The sequence below is a fragment of the Cervus elaphus genome, chromosome 22 (assembly GCF_910594005.1).
Source record: "Cervus elaphus chromosome 22, mCerEla1.1, whole genome shotgun sequence".
Lineage (NCBI taxonomy): Eukaryota > Metazoa > Chordata > Mammalia > Artiodactyla > Cervidae > Cervus > Cervus elaphus.
The window spans coordinates 4,400,618-4,422,835 of record NC_057836.1 but is presented as its reverse complement, the minus strand read 5'-3'; the positions used below and the strand labels follow the sequence as shown (position 1 = coordinate 4,422,835).

The 22,218-nt window shown below is 36.5% G+C and overlaps 1 protein-coding gene and 1 non-coding gene across 2 annotated transcripts in view; both read right to left on the bottom strand.

The window, feature by feature from the left end:
• Nucleotides 1–22,218, bottom strand: part of SMC1B (structural maintenance of chromosomes 1B) — a 73,071-nt gene that overhangs the window by 29,798 nt on the left and 21,055 nt on the right. The window contains exons 11-14 of the mRNA XM_043881634.1: nt 21,069–21,248; nt 11,663–11,809; nt 1,595–1,732; nt 1,178–1,294 (exon numbers count right to left, since the gene is read on the bottom strand). Of these exons, the coding sequence (XP_043737569.1) occupies nt 1,178–1,294; nt 1,595–1,732; nt 11,663–11,809; nt 21,069–21,248 (582 nt within the window). The remainder of the gene's footprint in view (nt 1–1,177; nt 1,295–1,594; nt 1,733–11,662; nt 11,810–21,068; nt 21,249–22,218) is intronic.
• LOC122680935 lies at nt 13,215–13,321 on the bottom strand. The gene has a single exon (XR_006336844.1). It is a non-coding gene; the product is annotated as a U6 spliceosomal RNA (small nuclear RNA).

The following is a 22,218-nucleotide window of genomic DNA, read 5'->3' as shown; positions in this document are numbered from 1 at the left end:
GAAAAACTAGAATAAGCCAAATTCAACAAAGTAACATTTAACATTAATATTTTAAGTTTCCCTAGTGACTCAGAAGGCAAAGAATCTGCTGCAATGCAGAAGACCTGGGTTCAGTCCCTGGGTTGGGAAGATCCCCTGGGGAAGCGAATGGCTACCCACTTCAGTATTCTGGTTTGAAGAATTAATTCCATGGACAGAGGAGCCTGGCAGGCTACAGTCTATGGGATCGCAAAGATTTTTAAAGCCCAGCATTTATGCACGATTATAGGATAAGAGAGACCTGTTTTAGACACAGGACATGTAAAAGTTTCAGACTTCAGTTGAACATAAATTAAATATGAAAGTGATATGACTAATGCAACAGTAATCTATAAATTTGTATAAGGAGATAATCCAAGTCATGGAAAATTATGTTTCTGTGTGCAGAGTTCCAGAGTACTCTATACTGGTCAGACAGTATTTTCATGTTATTTTTTGTTCTAGGCATTGACAACAGAGTACCCAAAGGCTGGTTACCAGAACTGGCCTTAAATCCATAGTAAATATAAATAAATAAGTAATTAGCGGTATTTAACCTGGAAAAGATAAGGGGCAACACAGGGTAGTTTCAAATCATGTGGTAAAAGGCAGAACTAGAGGCAATGGGTGAAAGTTACTGAGTGATGGTGTAGCAAACAATTTTTTAAAGGTTAAAGATAAGCAACAGTGGAATGAATTAAGCCAGAAAGTTCCTGTTACTTTATAAGCAGAGGTTAGATGATCATATCTTTAGTACCCCAGAGCCAAGCAGCTGTGCCTGGCATATAAATAAATGTTCAAGACAAAATTACTGAGTGAATACACAACCTTAAAAGATGAGACAAGGGACCAAGTTCTTTCCTTCTTAGGCAGTGAAAGAAAGAAAATGACTGCAAATTTTACAATGGACAAGGAGAGGTTGGACAGCTGAAGAGAATAACCATGTACTAGTAGTCATCGTCTCTTGAGATGAGCAATAGTGGGTCTCAAAAAATACAAGGAATACAAGGAAATTAATACAAGGAAATTAATTTGGCAAACCAGTAAAACTTAGCATTTATCAAACTTTGCTTTAACACATACTGAAGAAGGCTTAAATTTGGTATCTGGTCTAGAACCAAGCCACATGCCATTTAGTAATAAATATATCACTCATAACCTTATCTATCTTTCGTTGAAATTCTTTAATTCTTTGTTGTCGTTCTTTGATTCCTTCACTCAACATGGCACATTGAGATTCAATATTTAGTAGTTCACTTTGTAGCTGAGATTGTTCCTGATTATAAAAAAGAAAAAATGTCTTTTTAACATGGCTATTTTAGCTTTATATAGTAAAGCCAAAAACATGACAGGTATCTTTCAGAAAAAAAAGAGAATCTGTGAGATAAGGTAAATTCAGGTACAACTGGATAACAACATTAAAATAAAGTCATAAAAATCAAGTAACTTAAAGGACTATAATATGCCTCAATCACAAGGGAAAGTATAAAAATTACATGGTGCTTTATAAATGTAATTCCTGAAATTCTATACCTTGGTCCTAATTTCCATTAAATTTTATGTAAATCTATATTACCCGGTGAAAAGCAGCAAGGTGCTTCTTTTTAAGGATTTCTAGTTCACTTTGTGCATATTTGAGTCGTGTAGTAGTTCCTTGTATTAGAGCCTGTATTTGTTTCAAATCTGCTTCCTTGCGCACTATCTTCATTAAATCCTAAAAAGAAAGGGAGATATAATAACATTTTATAATAGACAACACTTTCACTTTTCACAGTACTTTCATAGATCATAAATCACTGCTTTTTACATGTAACCATATCCACAACTCTACCTTCCCTTCTTCTGATAAAAGATTGGGCAACTAAGTGCATAAGTCATCTGGAGTAACCAAGATGCCATACAGCCTCCTCAGAAAACTCACATCCTCACAGGAAAAAGGCATGAAAATGAAGAATGGGGAGTGCGCGTTCTATCCAAGGCACATAAATGGTGTAAATGAGACCATGCGATCTTTGTTGCCTTTCTTTAGTGCGTCCTTGGCTTGCCTCATCCATTTCCTTCTCTCTTCACCTATCCTATTGCTCAACCAAATAAACTCCCTCATATATGTTCTTCTATATTTTTACTTCAAGTCTGTATATGAAAACATGTGTATACATACTCACCTATATGTTTTTGTCAGTCTTGTTTTGCAATTTCAGAATCACATTCAACATACTTTTCTACCTCCTGATTTACTCATTCAGTTACTCACAAAAGTCAACTGATAAAGCTTTAAATTCATTCTTTTAATGGTTGTATATTATTCCAGTGTGATTGTAACAAAATTATTTCACTCTTAATGATGGGCATTCATTTTGTTTCCAGGTTTTTGCCACCACAAGCAGCACTGCAGTAATACACTTCTGTGTGTACCCTTAAACACTGCTGTTTTTATTTCCATGCAATAGATTCCCCAGAGTGAGATCAATGGGTCAAAGGTGTTCATGTTCTTATTATACTAGCTGGTACTAACTGCTCTTCCAAAGCTTTAACCATTCATATTCCTATAAATGATGTATGAGTGAGTATGTGTTTCTTTATAAGCCTACTAGCATATATATTTTTCCCAACTCTTATTGATACACATGATGTAACCCTGAGTACTATATTCTATATTGAGAATTTTTTCGGGTTTACTAGCCATTTCTTCTATGGACTGCCTAAACCCCTCCTTTGCCTAGATGTTTCTATCATGGCTTTTTCAAATCAATTTATAGAACTCTTTGATAGTACAGAACCAACAGTCTTCATTTAAAAGTTAAAAAAAAATTATACAATGGCTTTTATCCTCATTTAAAGTACTACTTTTAAGTTTTCAATCTATCCATAATTTATTTTTATATGTCACAATATGGAGCACAAAATTAACTTCCCCTAGATATGCCAATGAAAGTGAAAGTCGCTCACTTGTTTCTGACTCTTTGCAACCCCATGGACTATACAGTCTATGGAATTCTCCAGGCCAGAATCCTGGAGTGGGAAGCCTTTCCCGTCTCCAGAGGATCTTCCCAACTCAGGGATCAAACCCAGGTCTCCCACATTGCAGGCGGATTCTTTACCAGCTGAGCCACAAGGGAAGCCCAATACCATTTACTAAATAATCTCTTCTTTTCTCGCCAAACTAAAATTTCATTTTGCGCTGTGCTTTGTCACTCTGTCGTGTCCCACTCTGTGACCCCGTGGACTGCAGCCCACCAGGCTCCTCTGTCCATGGGGACTGTCCAGGCAAGAACACTGGAGCAGGATGCCACGCCCTCCTCCAGGGGATCGCCCCTAACCCAGGGATGGAACTGAGGTCTCCCGCATTGCAGGCGGACTCTCTACTGTCTGAGCCACCAGGGAAGCCCAAAATACCATCCCAGTTGTATGTTAAACTGTCAAATATAACTGGGCCCTATTTCTGAAGTTCCTATTGTTTCTCAATTAACCTGTCCATTAGAACTTCCAATATAAGTTCTACTGCACACTTTTGTTACATATTTTTTGACTAGTCTCAGGAAATTCTTCATTTGTAAGGATTAGAGAATCACTTTATCAAATAAAAAATCCTTGCTAATATTTTACTTGAACTTGCATTCAAATTATATTAATTGGAGAACTTCTAACCCAAGAAAATAGTATGTCTTTTCTTTCCGTTGTCTTGTCCTTCAGTAAGATTTAGTTTTCTAATAGTTACATGTCTTTATACTTATATTTATTTCTATTGTGAGTAGAATATTTTCCCCATTTTAGATGCTTTTTTACGGTATAGAGAAAAACTTCAGAGTTTTGTTTCTTTATGTAGCCCTCTCATTACTTTATTAAATCTAGTAAGGTTTTAAACTACAATCTTATCAACAAAAGGTTAGTTTTTCTCCTTCTCAAAAATTTATATAAATTATTTCATTTTGTGCCTAAATATAATTAATATAATTTCCAAGACCATGTTAAATAATAACAGTGATAGCAGATATCTGTTTACTTCCTGATTTTAACTAAAATAATTTTTATGTTTCACCATTTAATCAATTATTTCTGTTGTTTTGGGCAAGAGATATTTACTTTTTTAAAGTAAATTTCCACAAATTACTCTTTTACTTAGAACTTTAATTAGGACCAGCTGCTGATCTTTATAAAATCTTTCTAATTAGGATCACATGACTTTTCTCTTGCCTTTAATTTGTAAATATAATTGATTATATTGACTGATGGCGACATTGAAACACCCATGTATTCTTAGAACAAATTCTATTCAACAGATATATTTTTCTTTCATGACATTGCTAAATTCTCAATAGTGATATTTAAATTAGAAATTACACATTATGCTACAAGGGAAGTCTGTCTTTAGTTTTATTTTTGTGGCTATCTTTATAATATTTGATATTAAAGATATACTACCTATATTAAATAAACTGAGATGTTTCCATCTTCTTCTATGATCTAGAATGGCTTACATAACATGAGAATTATATTAGAACTCAGCTGTAAACCCATCTGTTCCTAATCTTTTTTAATTGTGGCAAAATATATATACAATTAATCATCTTTGTCATTTTAAAGTGTACAGTTCAACAGTCTTTAAGTACATTCACATTGTTGTGCAACCAACTTCCAGAACTCTTTTTATCTTATAAAACTGAACCTATACCCATGAAACAAGCTTCCATTCTATTCCCCAGGCCCTGGCAGCCGTCCTCTACTTTTCTGCCTCTATGAATTTGACTACTCTAGGGACCTCATACAAGTAGTAGTATCATACAATATTTGTCTTTTTGTAACTTACTTATTTCATGTGCTTCTCTGGTAGCTCAGCTGGTAAAGAATCTGCCTGCAATGCAGGAGAACCTAGTTTGATTGCTGGGTTAGGAAGATCCACTGGAGAAGGAACAGGCTACGTACTCCAGTATTCTTGGGCTTCCCTTGTGGCTCAGCTAAGTAAAGAATTCACCTGCAATGCAGGAGACCTGGGTTCAATCCCTGGGTTGGGAAGATCCCCTGAAGAAGGGAAAGGCTACTCACTCCAGTATTCTGGCCTGGAGAATTCCATGAACTGTATATAGTCCATAGAGTCGCAGAGTCGGACATGACTGAGCGACTTTCACCTTCATGTTCTATTTCACGTAGCAGAACATCTTGAAAACTCACCCATTTAGGCAGCATGTGTTAGTTTCCCCCCTTTCAAAGGCTGAATAATATTCTATTATATGTATAGGCCATGTTCTGTTCATCTGTTCATCTATTGAACACTTGGGTTGCTTCTACTTTTTGGCTATTGTGAATAATGTGTTATGAACATGGCTACTACATTATGAATAATACTGTTATTATCTAATACTATTAACTAGTATTATCCAGATCCTGCTTTCAGTTCCTTGGGGTATATACTCAGATGGAGAACTGCTGGATCATTTGATAATTCTATTTTTAATTTCTTGTGAGTTGCCACAGTTTTCCATAGCTGCCTCATTATTTTACATTCCTGGAGTCTCTTTTCAATGGGAGATCATTCAACTAACAGTGGCTTGAAAAAACATGGCTTTATTTTTCTCACACAAAAGCAGTCTACAATGATGTGGTTCCTCAACAATGGTATCTAACTTTCAGCTTTTTTTTTTTTCACACTTTTCATTTTGTATTGGGGTATGGTGGGTGGTGGTTTAATTGCTGAGTCATGTCCAACTCTTGCAACCTCATGGACTGTAAGCCCACCAAGCTCCTCTGTCCATCCGATTTCTCAGGCAAGAATACTGGAATGAGTTGCCATTTCCTTCTCTAGGGGATCTTCCAGACCCAGGATCAAACTCACGGCTCCCACACTGCAGGCAGATTCTTTACCACAGGGAAGCCCGTATTGGGCTTTTAACAAACAATGTTGGCTTCTTAATACAATGGCTTTTATACTCAAGCTTGCTCTCTTGATATAAAACTGCTGCTGCACCTCTAGCCCTCTTGACTGCATTCCAGTCAGGAAGGGAAAAATGCAAAAGACAATATGAACATTCCCATTTATACTGCCAAAACTGTCACACGACCTCTACTAGCTACAAGAAAACTTAAGAAATCAAATTTAGTTTTATGATTCTATAATAGATGTAAGCAAGGAAGGAAAGGCTGTGGATAGGTATTAGGCCAGCCAACTACACCAATCCCTGCCACTGTCTAATTTTTCAAATGTTCCACTTTTTTCTTGATTAATCTTGGCAATTTATATTTTTCTGAACATCATCCATAAAGATTTTCAATTTTTTAACTATATAATTATTTGCTTATAAGATTCTCTTAAAATTATTCTAATTTTCTCATTCCTAATCTGTATATGATTACTTCTAACTTTTCTTCCCTTCATTAGAGTTGCAGCGTTTATCTATTTTATGAGACTTTCAAAACAACCAGTTTTTAGATTCATTTACCCTTTTCTACTTGAAGTTTTCTATTCAACTGTAGCTTTAAAAATTTTTGTTATTGTTCTGGTTGTTTATTTTGTGGTTCCAATTTCTTAAAGTAATAAATTCCCTTATATTTCATTTTTATTCTTTAATAACATATTTTCCTCTTGATATAGCTTTACTGTATCTCAAAGACTTTTGTGTTCACCATTTTTGAGACATTTTGCAATTTTCTTCTTTATTACTTGTTTGATTCCCAAACTACTGACAGGTACATTTCTTAATTTCTATGTAGACAAAAAAAATTTTGGTCACTATTTCTATTTCATTAAATTATGATCAAGATGATCTATAAAAATCTCTAAAAAACTACTGAGGTTTCCATTGTGGACAAGCATATGATCAGTTTTTAGTGTTTCACAGATAATTTAAATAATATCTCAAATTTATTGAGCACGTGTTTTGTAAAGTTTACATTAACCTATTTAATCCTCTTAACAATGCTATGAAACAGTACTATTACTATATCCATTATTATTGATGAGAAAATTAAAGCATTAAAGCATTTAAGTAACTTACTCAGAGCCACGCTGCTAGTAAGTGTTAGAAATAGAATCTGGATTTAACCTTACTGATTGAATTACCAATTCCTCTAAATTATTGTTTTTGTCTACTTAGATGTGTCCAATTTTGAAAGACATACATAAGTGAAATGCTTCATTATAATTTCATTTCTGTTAACTAGTCTTGTTTTAAATATTTAGGCACTATGTGCTGCAAAGAGGTTTAAAACGGAGATCTTATTTTTTAATACATAATATCCTTCTCTATTCAATTTACTCAATAAATACTTATTTAAAGCTTACTATGTAGTTGAAGATTTTTAACCTTAAAGTTCACATTGTCTGATATTGTTACTCCTGTTCTTTTTTGTTTGCATTTGCCAGGTGCTCATCTGTTAATTTTCAACACTCAATTTTAAGACAACTTCTTACAAATGACATTTAGCTGAGTTTTGCCTTTTAAGCTATGATGATCTTGGTCTTTTATTAACACATACATTTTTATTTACGTCTTTATTTTGGCTACACTGGGTCTTCGTTGCTGTGTGCAGGCTTTCTCTAGTTGTGGGGCACAGGCTTCTCACTGAGGTGGCTTTCTCTTGCTGCGGGGCACAGGCCCCAGGGCACAAGCTTTAGTAGTTGCAGCACATGGGCTCAGTAGTGGTGATGCACTGGCTGAGCTGCTCCACAGCAAGTGGGACTGGAATTCCTGGACCAGGGGTCAAATCTGTGTCCCCTGCGTTAGCAGGCAGATTCTTAAACACTAGACCACCAGGGAAGCCCGACCTTGGTCTTTTAATGGGAAACAAATCTACTCATGTTTACGATAATGATTAATAAGCAAAAGTTTTATTTCCCCCATCTTACTTGTTATCCTTTATTCTTTTCTTGCATTATTGTTGCTATTAGTGTACTTTTAAACACTCTAGTCCCACCCAACTCCCTCCACCCACCAAGATACAATCTTCAGAATATTCTTCATCTCCTCACAGGTAAGATCTCTGGGACATATTCATTCCTCTCTCCATCCCTAGTTCCCAGGTTTTGCTGAGTTAGGTTAGCACTGTTCATTCATTACCATTAGGTCTGTTCTAAGGCATGTGCTGCTGAGAGCACTTTCTCTGGTGTGTTTGCATGTGGAGCATGTGGACGATGTTGTCTCTGAATCTGCTTATCTGCAGGTTCCTGAAACGTAAATATCCTGGGATGCAGTGCTTCTCCCTCGACTGCCTATAGCTCTTACTCTAGTCTCGACTAGTTTTACAGTCTGATACAAGCTTAATTTTTTTAATGTATAAGGAATCTTTCTGAACGGGGGTGACGTGTTTTAGCATTGCCTCTAAAACCTACGACTTAGGGAATTACAACTACATCTGTGTTAATGTGTGCCTTTTCTCATTAATCCCACATGGAACCGTGCATGTCCTTTCAAGTGGTAAATTAAGGTGGATCCTCAGTTTAAGACACATTTTCTTTTTTTTTAAATTACTTCTCCTCTGTGCTCCTTTTCCAATTTCTGAAAATTTTATTATTCTCATACCAAGACTCCTGAGTCTACCTAAGTTTCTATTTTTCTCACTATTTTCTTATCTTTGCAATTTTTCCCCCCTCACTGAGATACTATTTCACTTGTCTTCCAGGTTATTAATATGGATCTCAACAATGGTGATCCTATCCTGCAATCCATCTATTGCATTTTATAGTTTAGAAACACGTATTTTTTTCTCGTGAAAGTCTTCTTGTGTGTGGGGTTACAGAGAGGTCAACATTACACTGTATCTCCTTGTGTGTGTTAGTTGCTCAGTCATGTCCGACTCTTTTTGACCCCATGGACTATAGCCACCAGGCTTCTCTGTCCATGGGATTCTCCAGGCAAGAATACGTGAGTGGGTTGCCGTTTCCTTCTCCAGGGGATCTTCCCTACCCAGGGATCAAACCCAGACCTCCCACACTGCAGGCAGATTCATTACCATCTGATCTACCAGGGAAAACTCCGTATCTCTTTACTGCTTCTATTTTTTTTGTTCAAGTGTTGATGGCTCCTGGAACACCTTAAATGCATTTATGCATTTTTTTTGCCTATTTGAGGTTCAGGCCTGGGTTAATTAAAGCACCCCTACTAGCAGATGCACCACAGATATTCTCCACACCCAAAGGAAAGCAAATACAACAGAAAATTGCCAGTGTCCCACTCAGAGATAGAGGAAAAAATGTCTCTGGTCTCCCTAGACTCTCACAAACTCAGCAATGGGGGGGCCATAACCTACTAATATTTAGCTTCATGGGGGTTAAGACTAAGCATATTCACATGGGACAAATATTTAACCTTCCTCCAGGACTCCCCTGGCTTCCCTGGTGGCTTAGATGGTAAAGCGTCTGCCTGAAATACAGGAGACCCGGGTTCGATCCCTGGGTCAGGAAGATCCCCTGGAGAAGGAAATGGCAACCTACTCCAGTATTCTTGCCTAGAAAATTCCACGGACGGAGAAGCCTGGTAGGCTACAGTCCATGGGATCACAAAGAGTCGGACACGACTGAGCTTTCTCTCTTTTCTTTCAGGACTCCCCTATGCCCCGATTCTTCTCCCAGCTCCCTTCAAAGATCAAAAGAGAAGCCCTACCTCAGTTTTTCCTGGTGGCCTTTCCCAGAACCCAAGATCTAATTCACACCCATCTCTCCACTAGGGTCAGGTGAGAGACACACAGGTGGGAACCTAGTATAAACACGGATAGGAAAGCAGATTCATTCAAGCTGCCACCTTCCTTAAACTCCCCCTGTACCTAGGCCTAAATTTGTAAAGTCTTTAAAAGTTGAATTTTTGTATACCTTAGATCAAAGCATAGTTTGTGGTCTCATATTTATAGAAAAAGATTAAAATTAGCTGAGTAACTTTGCCAGAACACCTTGAATCAAAAATTGATCATTTGTATAAACAAAAGAAGAAAGCTAAATAGGAAAAATAAATAAATAATCTAAAAGCATTATCCTGATTTAGTATCTGTTAAAGTTTACATTTCAAGTAAATTTGTGTGTGGGATTATAATATTCAAATAAATGATACTTTGGGTGGAAGCATTACTGAATTTCTTTTGTCATTTTCAGAAAGAATAATGTCTTCCTGGGCATGACATTGAAATCCAGAAGTTATAAAAGATTAACAAATTTGGTTACATAAAGATTAAAAGTACGTGTGTGACAAAACAAAGTTAAATGTCAAACAGATACTGAAGAGTAAAAATAAACTTGTGATACACACAACCTGAATTTCAAAAGCATTAGGTTAAATGAAGAAAGCATAAAACAGAAGACTACTACTGTATGATTATTCCATTTATATGAAACACTAAGTGAGAAAAAGGTACAGTAATAGAAAGCAGACTGAGCTGCCAGGTCCAGAGGTCCTACGGAGTCCAGGGGAAGGGAATGACTACAAAGGAGCCCAAAGGAATTGTGTGTGTGTGTGGGGGGGGTTATGGAAATGTTATATACCAGGATTTTGGTGGTAAATACATACACTTGTTAAAACTTACCAAACCGTACACTTAAAATTGGTGACTGTTATTGTATATACATTATAATATAGCCAACAAAAAAAGCTGAATATAAAGTATATTTACAACATACTTGCTAAGAAGCAATTTGCTTATTATACAAATAATTCTTAAAGTAGCTAATAAGACAAATAGCCTAATAATAAGTTCACAGAAGAAAGATTAATACAAGAGTAAATAAATAATAAATATGAGTAAATGCTCAACTTCAGTTATAAGAAATGCATATTCAAACAATTAGATTACATTTTTTTCTTTACCAGATTGGCAAAAATTAAAATATTTGCTAGTATCTAGTGTTGCAATCTAGGGACATATACACTCTACTACAGGTTTTCTTTCAATGGGAATTTAGCACCATCTATCAACTTTTTAAATACACACATCCTCAGACCCAGAAATCCCACATGTAGGAAATCATCTTAGAGATGTAAGTAAAGGTATACTAACAACAAATATTTATATAGTACTTATATTTTTGTCAAGCATTAAGCATTTTATCTCGAATAGCTGATTTAATCTTTAAAGTAACTCTTAAAAGCTTCAAGGTAGGAAGGGGATAGGGAACTTGCCCAAGGTCATACTGCTGTGGGCAAGTCAGGATTCAAACTCAAACAGTGTGGCCATAGGATTTATACTCTCAGGCACTGCGTTACTTTCTCTTTCCAAAGGAAGTTGAATGCTGCCTCATTTGTAATAACAAAAACCAAAGTGACACTGGTTAAAATCTATATAGTAAAATAGCAGGAAGGACTCATTAAAAAACAAAGTAGCTCTCTATATGCTAAATGAAAACATTGTCCATGTTGTGATACTAAGTAAAAAGTTTGTTGCAAACACAATCAATAGCAAAAGTCTATTATAAAACAAATCAGGAAAATAATACATAGACTTGCATATACAGAGAAAATTTTTGGAGTATATGCATCAAACTATGTGTAACAAATACCACTGAGATGTAAGGATGGGCAAGGGAAAGGTTTTTATTTTTTACTTTACTCCATTCTGCATAATTTGACTTCTTTAAACTAAAGGCATGGTACTTTCATTACCTAAGAAATTAGCTTAAAAACACAATTACTCTACTTAGTATTTTACAATTTTTACAACATGGATTTACCTTTAATTCTTGGATTAGTTGGGTCCTCCTGTCTCTTAAATTCTTTAACTCTTTCTCATCCCAGCATCTAGCCTTGGATTTTAAGTCACTTGACCCTCCAGAGATCACTCCAGATTTTAAAAATAATGTTCCATCAAGAGCTACTGTCTGTAAAATTAAAAATATTTTACCTTGGAGAAAGGCACATGAAAAAGATAAAAACAGAATATAACACAACAACTTATACAGCTAAGAATATGTAGTTATGAAAAACTATTTACTGAACTCTATTAATAAGACAACCAGCTTATGAGGGACACCAGCCAACAAACTCTGTTTTGTATTTCAGGCACAAATGAACAGCAATATAAAAAGTTCAAAATAAAATTATGCTAGTTTCAAGCATATTCAGTATTGAGAAGAAAAAAACCAAGAGTATTTGTATTTATTTATTATTTATTTTTCTTATTTTTTTTATTAGTTGGAGGCTAATTACTTCACAACATTTCAGTGGGTTTTGTCATACATTGACATGAATCAGCCATGGAGTTACATGTATTCCCCATCCCGATCCCCCCTCCCACCTCCCTCTCCACCCAATTCCTCTGGGTCTTCCCAGTGCACCAGTCCCGAGCACTTGTCTCATGCATCCCACCTGGGCTGGTGATCTGTTTCACTATAGATAATATACATGTTGTTCTTTCGAAACATCCCTCCCTTCTCCCACAGAGTTCAAAAGTCTGTTCTGTACTTCTGTGTCTCTTTTTCTGTTTTGCATATAAGGTTATCATTACCATCTTTCTAAATTCCATATATATGTGTTAGTATGCTATAATGTTCTTTATCTTTCTGGCTTACTTCACTCTGTATAATGGGCTCCAGTTTCATCCATCTCATTAGGACTGATTCAAATGAATTCTTTTTAACGGCTGAGTAATATTCCATGGTGTATATGTACCACAGCTTCCTTATCCATTCGTCTGCTGATGGGCATCTAGGTTGCTTCCATGTCCTGGCTATTATAAACAGTGCTGCGATGAACACTGGGGTGCACATCTCTTTCAGATCTGGTTTCCTCAGTGTGTATGCCCAGAAGTGGGATTGCTGGGTCATATGGCAGTTCTATTTCCAGTTTTTTAAGAAATCTCCACACTGTTCTCCATAGTGGCTGTACTAGTTTGCATTCCCACCAACAGTGTAAGAGGGTTCCCTTTTCTCCACACCCTCTCCAGCATTTATTGCTTGTAGACTTTTGGATAGCAGCTAACCTGACTGGCGTGTAATGGTACCTCATTGTGGTTTTGATTTGCATTTCTCTGATGATGAGTGATGTTGAGCATCTTTTCATGTGTTTGTTAGCCATCTGTATGTCTTCTTTGGAGAAATGTCTGTTTAGTTCTTTGGCCCATTTTTTGATTTGGTCATTTATTTTTCTGGAATTGAGCTTCAGGAGTTGCTTGTATATTTTTGAGATTAATCCTTTGTCTGTTTCTTCATTTGCTATTATTTTCTCCCAATCTGAGGGCTGTCTTTTCACCTTACTTATAGTTTCCTTTGTTGTGCAAAAGCTTTTAAAAATATGGAACGCTTCACGAATTTGCGTGTCATCCTTGCGCAGGGGCCATGCTAATCTTCTCTGTATCGTTCCAATTTTAGTATATGTGCTGCCGAAGCGAGCACAAGTATTTGTATTTAATATCTCATACTTTGCATCATATAATACTGTATTTTATTTATTTAATACTGTATTTTAAAGACTCTGACATCACATGTCAAAGACATTATTAGAAAACAGCCTTAGTAACTTTAGAATATCAAAAATATCATGTACTCTAAAATGAATATGAAATTGGACCCCAAATTTTAACTGAGTCAAATGTATAAAACAGCTTGAAATTTAGTTTTGCTTTACGGAACAAATGAAAGCAATTCTCAGTGTTTTTAAAATGTGTCTAATTAATTAGTCAAAGCAGAGGAGACAGCCTGTCGAGGACTAAAGCCATGTAATGTAAACTAAAAACAAAAAAAGCCAACAGGAGCCTCATTCATTCCTAGATTCAGACACTCTGTGTCACTGCTGTGTTTGAGACATTCTATACTGGGGACTGGAGTGACCAAAAGAGAGTCCAATATGGCACTAACCCTCATGAGTCATTCTAGTAAGGAAAAGAAACATATAAACATATCATTACAATGTAAAGTATGAGACAACAGAAACAGAGTAATCTGGAAGCATAAAATGGGGTGTTCCAACCCAGCCTGGAAGGTTTGCAGAAGGCTTCCAGAGGCGATGAACGTGAAAACGTTTGATACCGTCTTATCAAAGGTATGAGTTAGAATTAGATTAATTATATTTAACAGAAAACTTAGTCTATTTCTCTTTTGCAATTACAGAGATAACATTCCAGTGTATGTATGGTGGTTGCACAGTTAACCCACACTCCTGTAATACCGCTCTACCACCCTTAGTATTTTACTTGGATTACCCCTCAGAGGAGACCTGCCTTTTATTTTCTGGAAGGCCCTGGGGGCTTCCTTCCCTCCCAGCTGTTAGCTTGGCAATGAGTTTTCTCATCAGGTCTGAACTCGGGAAGGACACTAGATCTCTACCAGATACCAACAGCAATGGCATGGAAACTGAACTCCTGCAGGTGGTCTCTGGTCCAGAAGGAAGTTTCCCTGACTAGGAAGCCCACTGTTACGTGATCACCTTACTCCTCTGACCTCTCCATAAAAGCTTCCCTCTCCTGGAACACTTTTCAGTTCAGTTCAGTTCAGTCGCTCAGTCGTGTCTGACTCTTTGTGACCCCACGAATTGCAGCACGCCAGGCCTCCCTGTCCATCACCAACTCCCGGAGTTTACTCAAACTCATGCCCATTGAGTCAGTGATGCCATCCAGCCATCTCATCCTCTGTCGTCCCCTTCTCCTCCTGCCCCCAATCCCTCCCATCATCAGGGCCTTTTCCAATGAGTCAATTCTTCGCATGAGGTGGCCAAAGTATTGGAGTTTCAGCTTCAGCATCAGTCCTTCCAATGAACACCCAGGAATGATCTCCTTCAGGATGGATTGGTTGGATCTCCTTGCAGTCCAAGGGACTCTCAAGAGTCTCCTCCAACACCACAGTTCAAAAGCATCAATTTTTCGGCGCTCAGCTTTCTTCACAGTCCAACTCTCACATCCATATATGACCACTGGAAAAACCATAGCCTTGACCAGACAGACCTTTGGTGGTAAAGTAATGTCTCTGCTTTTTAATATGCTATCTAGGTTGGTCATAACTTTCCTTCCAAGGAGTGAGCGTCTTTTAACTTCATGGCTGCAGTCACCATCTACAGTGATTTTGGAGCCCAAAAAAATAAAGTCTGATACTGTTTCCACTGTCTCCCCATCTATTTCCCATGAGGTGATGGGACCAGATGCCATGATCTTAGTTTTCTGAATGTTCAGCTTTAAGCCAACTCTAGCACAATTAGAAAGCATCAATTCTTTGGTGCTCAGTCTTCTTTATGGTCCAACTCTCACATCCATTCCTTGGTAGCTCAGCTGGTAAAGAATCCATCTGCAATGCAGGAGACCCCAGTTCAATTCCTGGGTCAGGAAGATCTGCTGGAGAAGGGATAGGCTACCTACCCCAGGATTCTTGGGCTTACCTGGTGGCTCAGCTGGTAAATACTCTGCTTGCAGTGTGGGAGACCTGGATTTGATCCCTGTGTTGGGAAGTTGCCCTGGAGAAGGGAAAGGCTACCCACTCCAGTATTCTGACCTAGAGAATTCCATGGACTATTCCATGGGGTCGCAAAGAGTTGGATATGACTGAGCAACTTTCACTTTCACTCAAGCCCAGAGTATATGGACCTTTGTCAGCAAAGTGACGTCTCTGATTTTCAACATGCTGTCTAGGTTTGTCATAGCTTTCCTTCCAAGGAGCAAGAGTCTTTTAATTTCATGACTGCAGTCACTATCCACAGTGACTTTGGAGCTCAGGAAAATAGAATCTGTCACTGCTTCTACTTTTTCCCTTCTTTTTGCCATGATGTGATGGGACTGATGCCATGATCTTCGTTTTTTGAATGCTGAGTTTTAAGCCAGCTTTTTCACTCTCCTCTTTCACTTTCATCAAGACGCTCTTCAGTTCCTCTTCACTTTCTGCTATCAGAGTGGTATCACCTGCAAATTTGAGGTTGATATTTCTCCTGGAAATCTTGATTCCAGCTTATGATTCATCCAGCCCAGCATTTCACATGATGTACTCTGCACAAAGCTAAATAAACAGAGTGACAATATACAGCCTTGACATACTCCTTTCCCACAACTGAACCAGTCAGTTGTTCCACGTAAGGTTTTAACTGTTGCTTCTTGATGTGCATACAGGTTTTTCAGGAGACAGGTAAGGAGGTCTGGTATTCTCATCTCTTTAAGACAGGGACTAAAATCCCTAAATCAAAAGTTGATCAAACATCTATGTCCATGCTCTTAACAATCACCATGTTATAGACCTCCTTTAATTCTAAAAATGAAATAGGCAGCAATTCATAAAATTATAGGGCTTTTAAAAATAGTTTCTAGGTTTATTAAAATGTTTACTTAAAAAGTAAACTTAGTATCAAATAACCTATTTTCATTTGATTGACAGTCAAAGCCATTCCGGAAGGACTACAATTTCTATTTCTAGCCTGCAAATTCCTTAATTTATAGTTTACAATGGTTGCTCAGTGCAGTCATCCTATGCCTATTTGGGGGGTTGCATTCCCAAAAAAATACCTTAGATGGCACAACTGGGATCTCATATAAAATAAGGAGTTGGAGGAATTTTTAAGTATTAGTAGCATTAAATAAACATTCCAGAGAGCCCAGCTTAGGAAAAGGAGGATTTCTTTGGCATTAAAAATTTACTCTGAGGTATATCTGATCATTCCACTGAATCAAATTCAACTGTTTGAAGAAATTTTGTTTCAGTGTTATAAGCTGCTAAAGCAGATCCTCTATAACTTTTGTGTTATACAGGCTATACGTATTTTCAAGCTGTCTTTCACAGGTATGGAAAATAATATACTTTAACATTTCCTTTTATTTTTGAATGGGTAAGATATTCACATAGTTCAAACTCCAAAAGATACAGGGCATAGAGTAAAAAATTTCCCTGGCATTGCTAGGCCCCCCCACCCAGTTACCCTCCCCAGAGATAATCAATGCTGTCAATTTCTTATGTATTCTTCCAGAAATATTTTTGCATAAATAAATACACATCTCCTTTCCTCATGTTTTACACAAATGGTAACATAATAAACACTAGTCTACTCACTACTATTTTAAAACTGACTATATCTTGGAGTAGTCATGTACAGATTTAAGAGCTGGACTATAAAGAAAGCAGATCGCTGAAGAATTGATGCTTTTTAACTGTGGTGTTGGAGAAGACTTCTGAGAGTCTCTTAGACAGCAAGGAGATCCAACCAGTCCATCCTAAAGGAAATCAGTCCTAAATATTCATTGGAAGGATTGATGCTGAAGCTCCAATACCTTGGCCACCTGATGTGAAGAACTGACTCATCTGAAAAGACCCTGATACTGGGAAAGATTGAAGGCAGGAGGAGAAGGGGACAAGAGAGGATGAGATGGCTGGATGGCATCATCGACTCAATGGACATGAGTTTGAGCAAACCCTGGGAGTTGGTGATGGACAGGGAGGCCTGGCGTGCTGCAGTCCATGGGGTCACAAAGAGTTGGACACAACTGAGCAAATGAACTGAACTGACAGCTTGGAGATTATCTGACACTTGTACATAAAGAGTTTAATTCCCTCTATTTAATACTATATAGTGTCCCATTTTATAAATGCATTATAATTTTACTGAACAGTCTTAAGCAAATTGTTTCCAAATTTCTTGCTACACACAATGGTTCAATAACTAAATCTTGTATGTATATCATTTTATACATATATGAGTTTATGTGTATGTAAAGTTCTGAAGAAGTACAACTGCTAGACTTGCCCTTCACAGAGATGGCACAAATTTACATGCCCAGAGCAGTGAACCCAAGGGTCTCTTTCCCCATAAAGTGTTATCAAACTTTGATGTTGATCAATTTGACAAGTGAAAACAGTATTTCGGTGTAGTTTTAATGGGATTTCCTGTATTTTAAGTGAGGGTGAGTTTTCATATTTAATAGCAATTATATTTCCTTTTATGAACCTGTTTGCTCCTCTCCTTTGTCTATTTTTCAACTTTATTTCTGTTCTTTACCTGATTGATTTGTAGCAAATTTTCTTTTTTATGAGTAGAAAATATTTTCTCTGGTTTGCCATGTCTTTTGATTTTGCTTATAATCTTTTCTATGCAGAAATGTTTATGCTTATGTAAATTTACCCATAGCCATTAATAATGGCTAACCACTCCAGTATTCTTCCCAGGAGAATGCCATGGACAGGAGCCTGGCAGGCAACAGTCCATGGGGTCACAAAGAGTTGGATATGACTAAGTGACTAACACTTTCACTTTTCACCCATGTTTTTAGCCTTGGGGTTGGCTTTTTTTATTTTTGGTCATATTGGAAAGGCCTTACTATCTCTGAGATGAAGAAAAAATTTTCCCATAGTTTCTCTTGGTACCTTTACAGTTTTATTTTTTAACATTTACAATTCTAATCCAGGAATATACTGATATAAGGTATAAAGTATAGATTCAACCATATTTTATTCCAGATGATACCCAGTTTTTTCAACCTACTGTACCCTGCATTTTTAATTCTCTCCTGTTTAATGTATTTAATTTTTGGAAAAATGATGTTTTCATAGATTACCAGTTAGTTAATGACATTTTTCTGGATCTGTTTTTTGCTACATCATATTAGAAGGGTAAAGCATAAACGAAAGTGAAACTCGCTCAGTTGTGTCTGACGACCCCATGGGTGTCGTTGTGTCTTTGCGACCCCATGGACTGTAGTCCATGGAATTCTCTAGGCCAGAATACTGGAATGGATAGCCTTTCCCTTCTCCAACGGATCTTCCCGACCCAGGGACTGAACCCAGGTCTCCTGCACTGCAGGCGGATTCTTTACCAGCTGAGCCACAAAGGAAGTCCAAGAATACTGGAGTGGGTAGCCTATCCCTTCTCCAGTGGATTTTCCGAACCCAGGAATCAAACTGGGGTCTCCTACATTGCAGGCAGATTCTTTACCAACTGAGCTGTTAGGGAAGCCCAAAGCATAAACAGATATATCTATATATGATTTACAGAAATAACCATCCAGTCTATGGGAAAAGGAAGCAAATGATTGTTGTTTCTTTGCTTAAGGGAAATGGATGAAATAATCACATGTATTGAAAGAGACTCTAGATTTTAAAATTTTGTTACATAAATTTTTAAAATATTTTTAAGATTGAGTTATAAATATCTTAATGACTAAACTACAGCTAGCAAAATCACTGTAATTTATATTATTATATAGTTTACATATACTATATGTAGTTTATAAACTAACAAAAATATAATTTTGTGATGTAACTTGCAATGTGTGAACAAAGAAAATTTTAAACCACATTATCAAGTCAATGGAAAGACATCAAGTCCATGGAAAACAAAAAGCACAAATTAAAAACCTCAGATGATTTCTGTGAAAATATGACATCTATCCAAATGTCTCCTGCATCCTAAAACACAGAGAATATTCTTCAAGTGGAATAATAATAATGGGAAGAAGAGTCCCTGGAATATACTTCAAGATAAAAATATGATATATAAAGCTGATTAAAATTTTGAAATAACAAAAAGAACAAAATATAGCTTAAAGGGGTAAGGCATATTACTATGAACAAGATATAAACCATAAATATATGGTGAACAAAGGAAGAGTTAAACACAGTCTTATCTTTATGTGACTTCTTTAAATTCACCACACAAATCTTCAAAAACCAATTTTACAAATATACAAAAGTCAACTTTAGTATAGTTAATGAGGTAGCAAAGTAAGGAAGATATCTTAGTAGCTCACTTATTATTATTATTAAATTTAATATAGAGAAATCAATGACAGAGATCACATTAAGATTATTATAGCTACAACTACTGAAGTGTATGAGAAGTTAATCGTATAAGACAAGTCAATACATTTAATGCTGAAAATTCCTATCTTTCATAAGAATAGCCTGCGTTGTGTTAATTTGTGATTCTGGACATTTCACATCAAATGTGTAAACTGACTAGTAAATACATCAGTTATCACTTTTTTGAGAGCTATTTCCTGGGCACTATAAAAGCATTTTGCATGTTATTACTTATTTAATCCTATAACTCTATGAAATAAGTACTGTTATTTCCGCCACTTTAGATGAACAAACTAAAAGGTTTAGAAACTTGCCTAAATTAACATAATTAATTACTAAGTCGTATCACTGGTCTTTTTTTTTTTTTGCAAGTCGCTCAGTCACGTCCGACTCTTTGCAACCCCATGCACCATACAGTCCGTGAAATTCTCTAGGCCAGAATACTGGAGTGGGTAGCCTTTTGCTTCTCCTGTGGATCTTCCCGACCCAGGAATCTTCCCAGCCCAGGGATCAAAGCCAGGTCTCCTGCACTGCAGGTCGATTCTTTACCAGCTGAGCCACAAGGGAAGCCTAAGAATACTGGAGTGGGTAACCTATCTCCAGTGGATCTTCCCCACCCAGAAATCGACTGGGGTCTCCTGCATTGCAGGCAGATTCTTTACCAACTATCAGGGTATCTTTACCAGCTATCAGGTTCTTTACCAGCTATCAGGGAACTGGTTAACTGGTTTTACTCCATAGTTAATGCCCTTAAGCACTATGTTATCACAAAATAGTTTTTTAAAAAAGACTGTATCACATAATTTGAATAATTTTACACTGCTTAATTAAATACAAACTCTATTTCAACTGAGAGGAAAACAGTATTTTTAAAACCTAAATTATTTGAGAGACTAATATTTAGTAACCTCATTTCAATTGTGCTATTTCTATATAACTTCAAATCTGTTAAAACCTTGAATGTGTAAAAGGACAGTTAGTAGCTTCATTAAACTATAGAAGAATAACCGAGAATGTAAAATAAGCACCTAAATTCTTTCATGGTATTCAGAAATGTATGTATTATTTGTAAATACAGGGAAAATCTGAGATCCAACAGGGACATTTATTGTATATATAGTTAAAAAATTAACAGCTTTAGGATATCACTACAACAAATCTAACTTCCAAAATATGATTTCTGATTTGGGGAAATATTAGAGAAATTAATTTTTTGAATACTTAACATTATAAAAATTACTGCAGCCATGAACATCTTAGGTTGTTAGTCTTCCTCACATAGGAGAACATGTGAAAGCATATATAAATATTTGAATATGTAATATGTTAGTCTTACAAATACTGCTTTAAATTATCCAAAGCTGCAATTTAAATCTCTTACTTTCCGTCTTTCAGGTCCAGCGAAGGCAATATGCCTTGCTTCTTCCAGAGTCTCACAGACAAGGCCATTTCCACACACAAACTGAATTACTTTCTTCAGCTGAGGAAACTGAGTCTTTATGACATCAATCACCATTTTACAGCCTTTAATCTCCCTTAATCTTTCATTGATTGGTTTGATCTAAAGGGTTTAAAAAATACTTGATATATATTATTAAAATATAAACCAAATACTCAATACCTTCTTTTTCAAAGAACATATATAGACATGACAGTAAGGGATGAGTAGCATGCACTTACACACAATAAAAGTTTGACGAGAATCCTGATGAACAAATACCCCTGGCTTCATTTAATATTTTTTAAAAAGACACTTCATCAAATGTCAGAAGATATAATTTCCAGATTAAATTTTATCACTAACTAGTTGGAATTAAGCAATGACTGAGAAACCCTTCCTGCTCTCAAAATCATAAAATCTAGTGGGAGAAAATACCTATTTATATACTTTCAAAAGAGTGGCACAATAGTATGGAACTCAGAAAACCATTTTAGGCTTAAATATCAGGAAAGCTTGTAGATCCCCTTTGACATGATTTAAGTTGGGTTGATAAGGAGATCAAAAGATATTTGCAATGTGTTACTGAAAACCAGCAAGTATAGTTTCATTTTCATAAAACAAAAACCCTATATATAACCAAAATATATGTGCACATGTAAATATTATGTAAATTTTAGATACTCTTAAGACCTTTCAATACATACCTCAAAGCTCAAAATTTAGCTTGCTCCACCAATAGCTGACACATATTTACTGGACCTCACATTTACAACTGAAACTTTGGGTTAGCATTTCACTACAGAACATATGTTTCATCCTTCTCCAACATACTATGCTACAGGAGAAAATAAATTGCTGGCTAGTGGTACACTGCTAGAGCAATGTGCTCAAAATCATGAAGGTAAATTATGGCAAAACTAGATTAGGAAGAAATGATATGAAGGCAAGAAAGACAGCAGCTGCTGCTGCTGCAAAGTCACTTCAGTCATGTCCGACTCTGTGTGACCTCACAGATGGCAGCCCACCAGGCTCCGCTGTCCCTGGGATTCTCCAAGCAAGAATCCTGGAGTGGGTTGCCATTTCCTTCTCC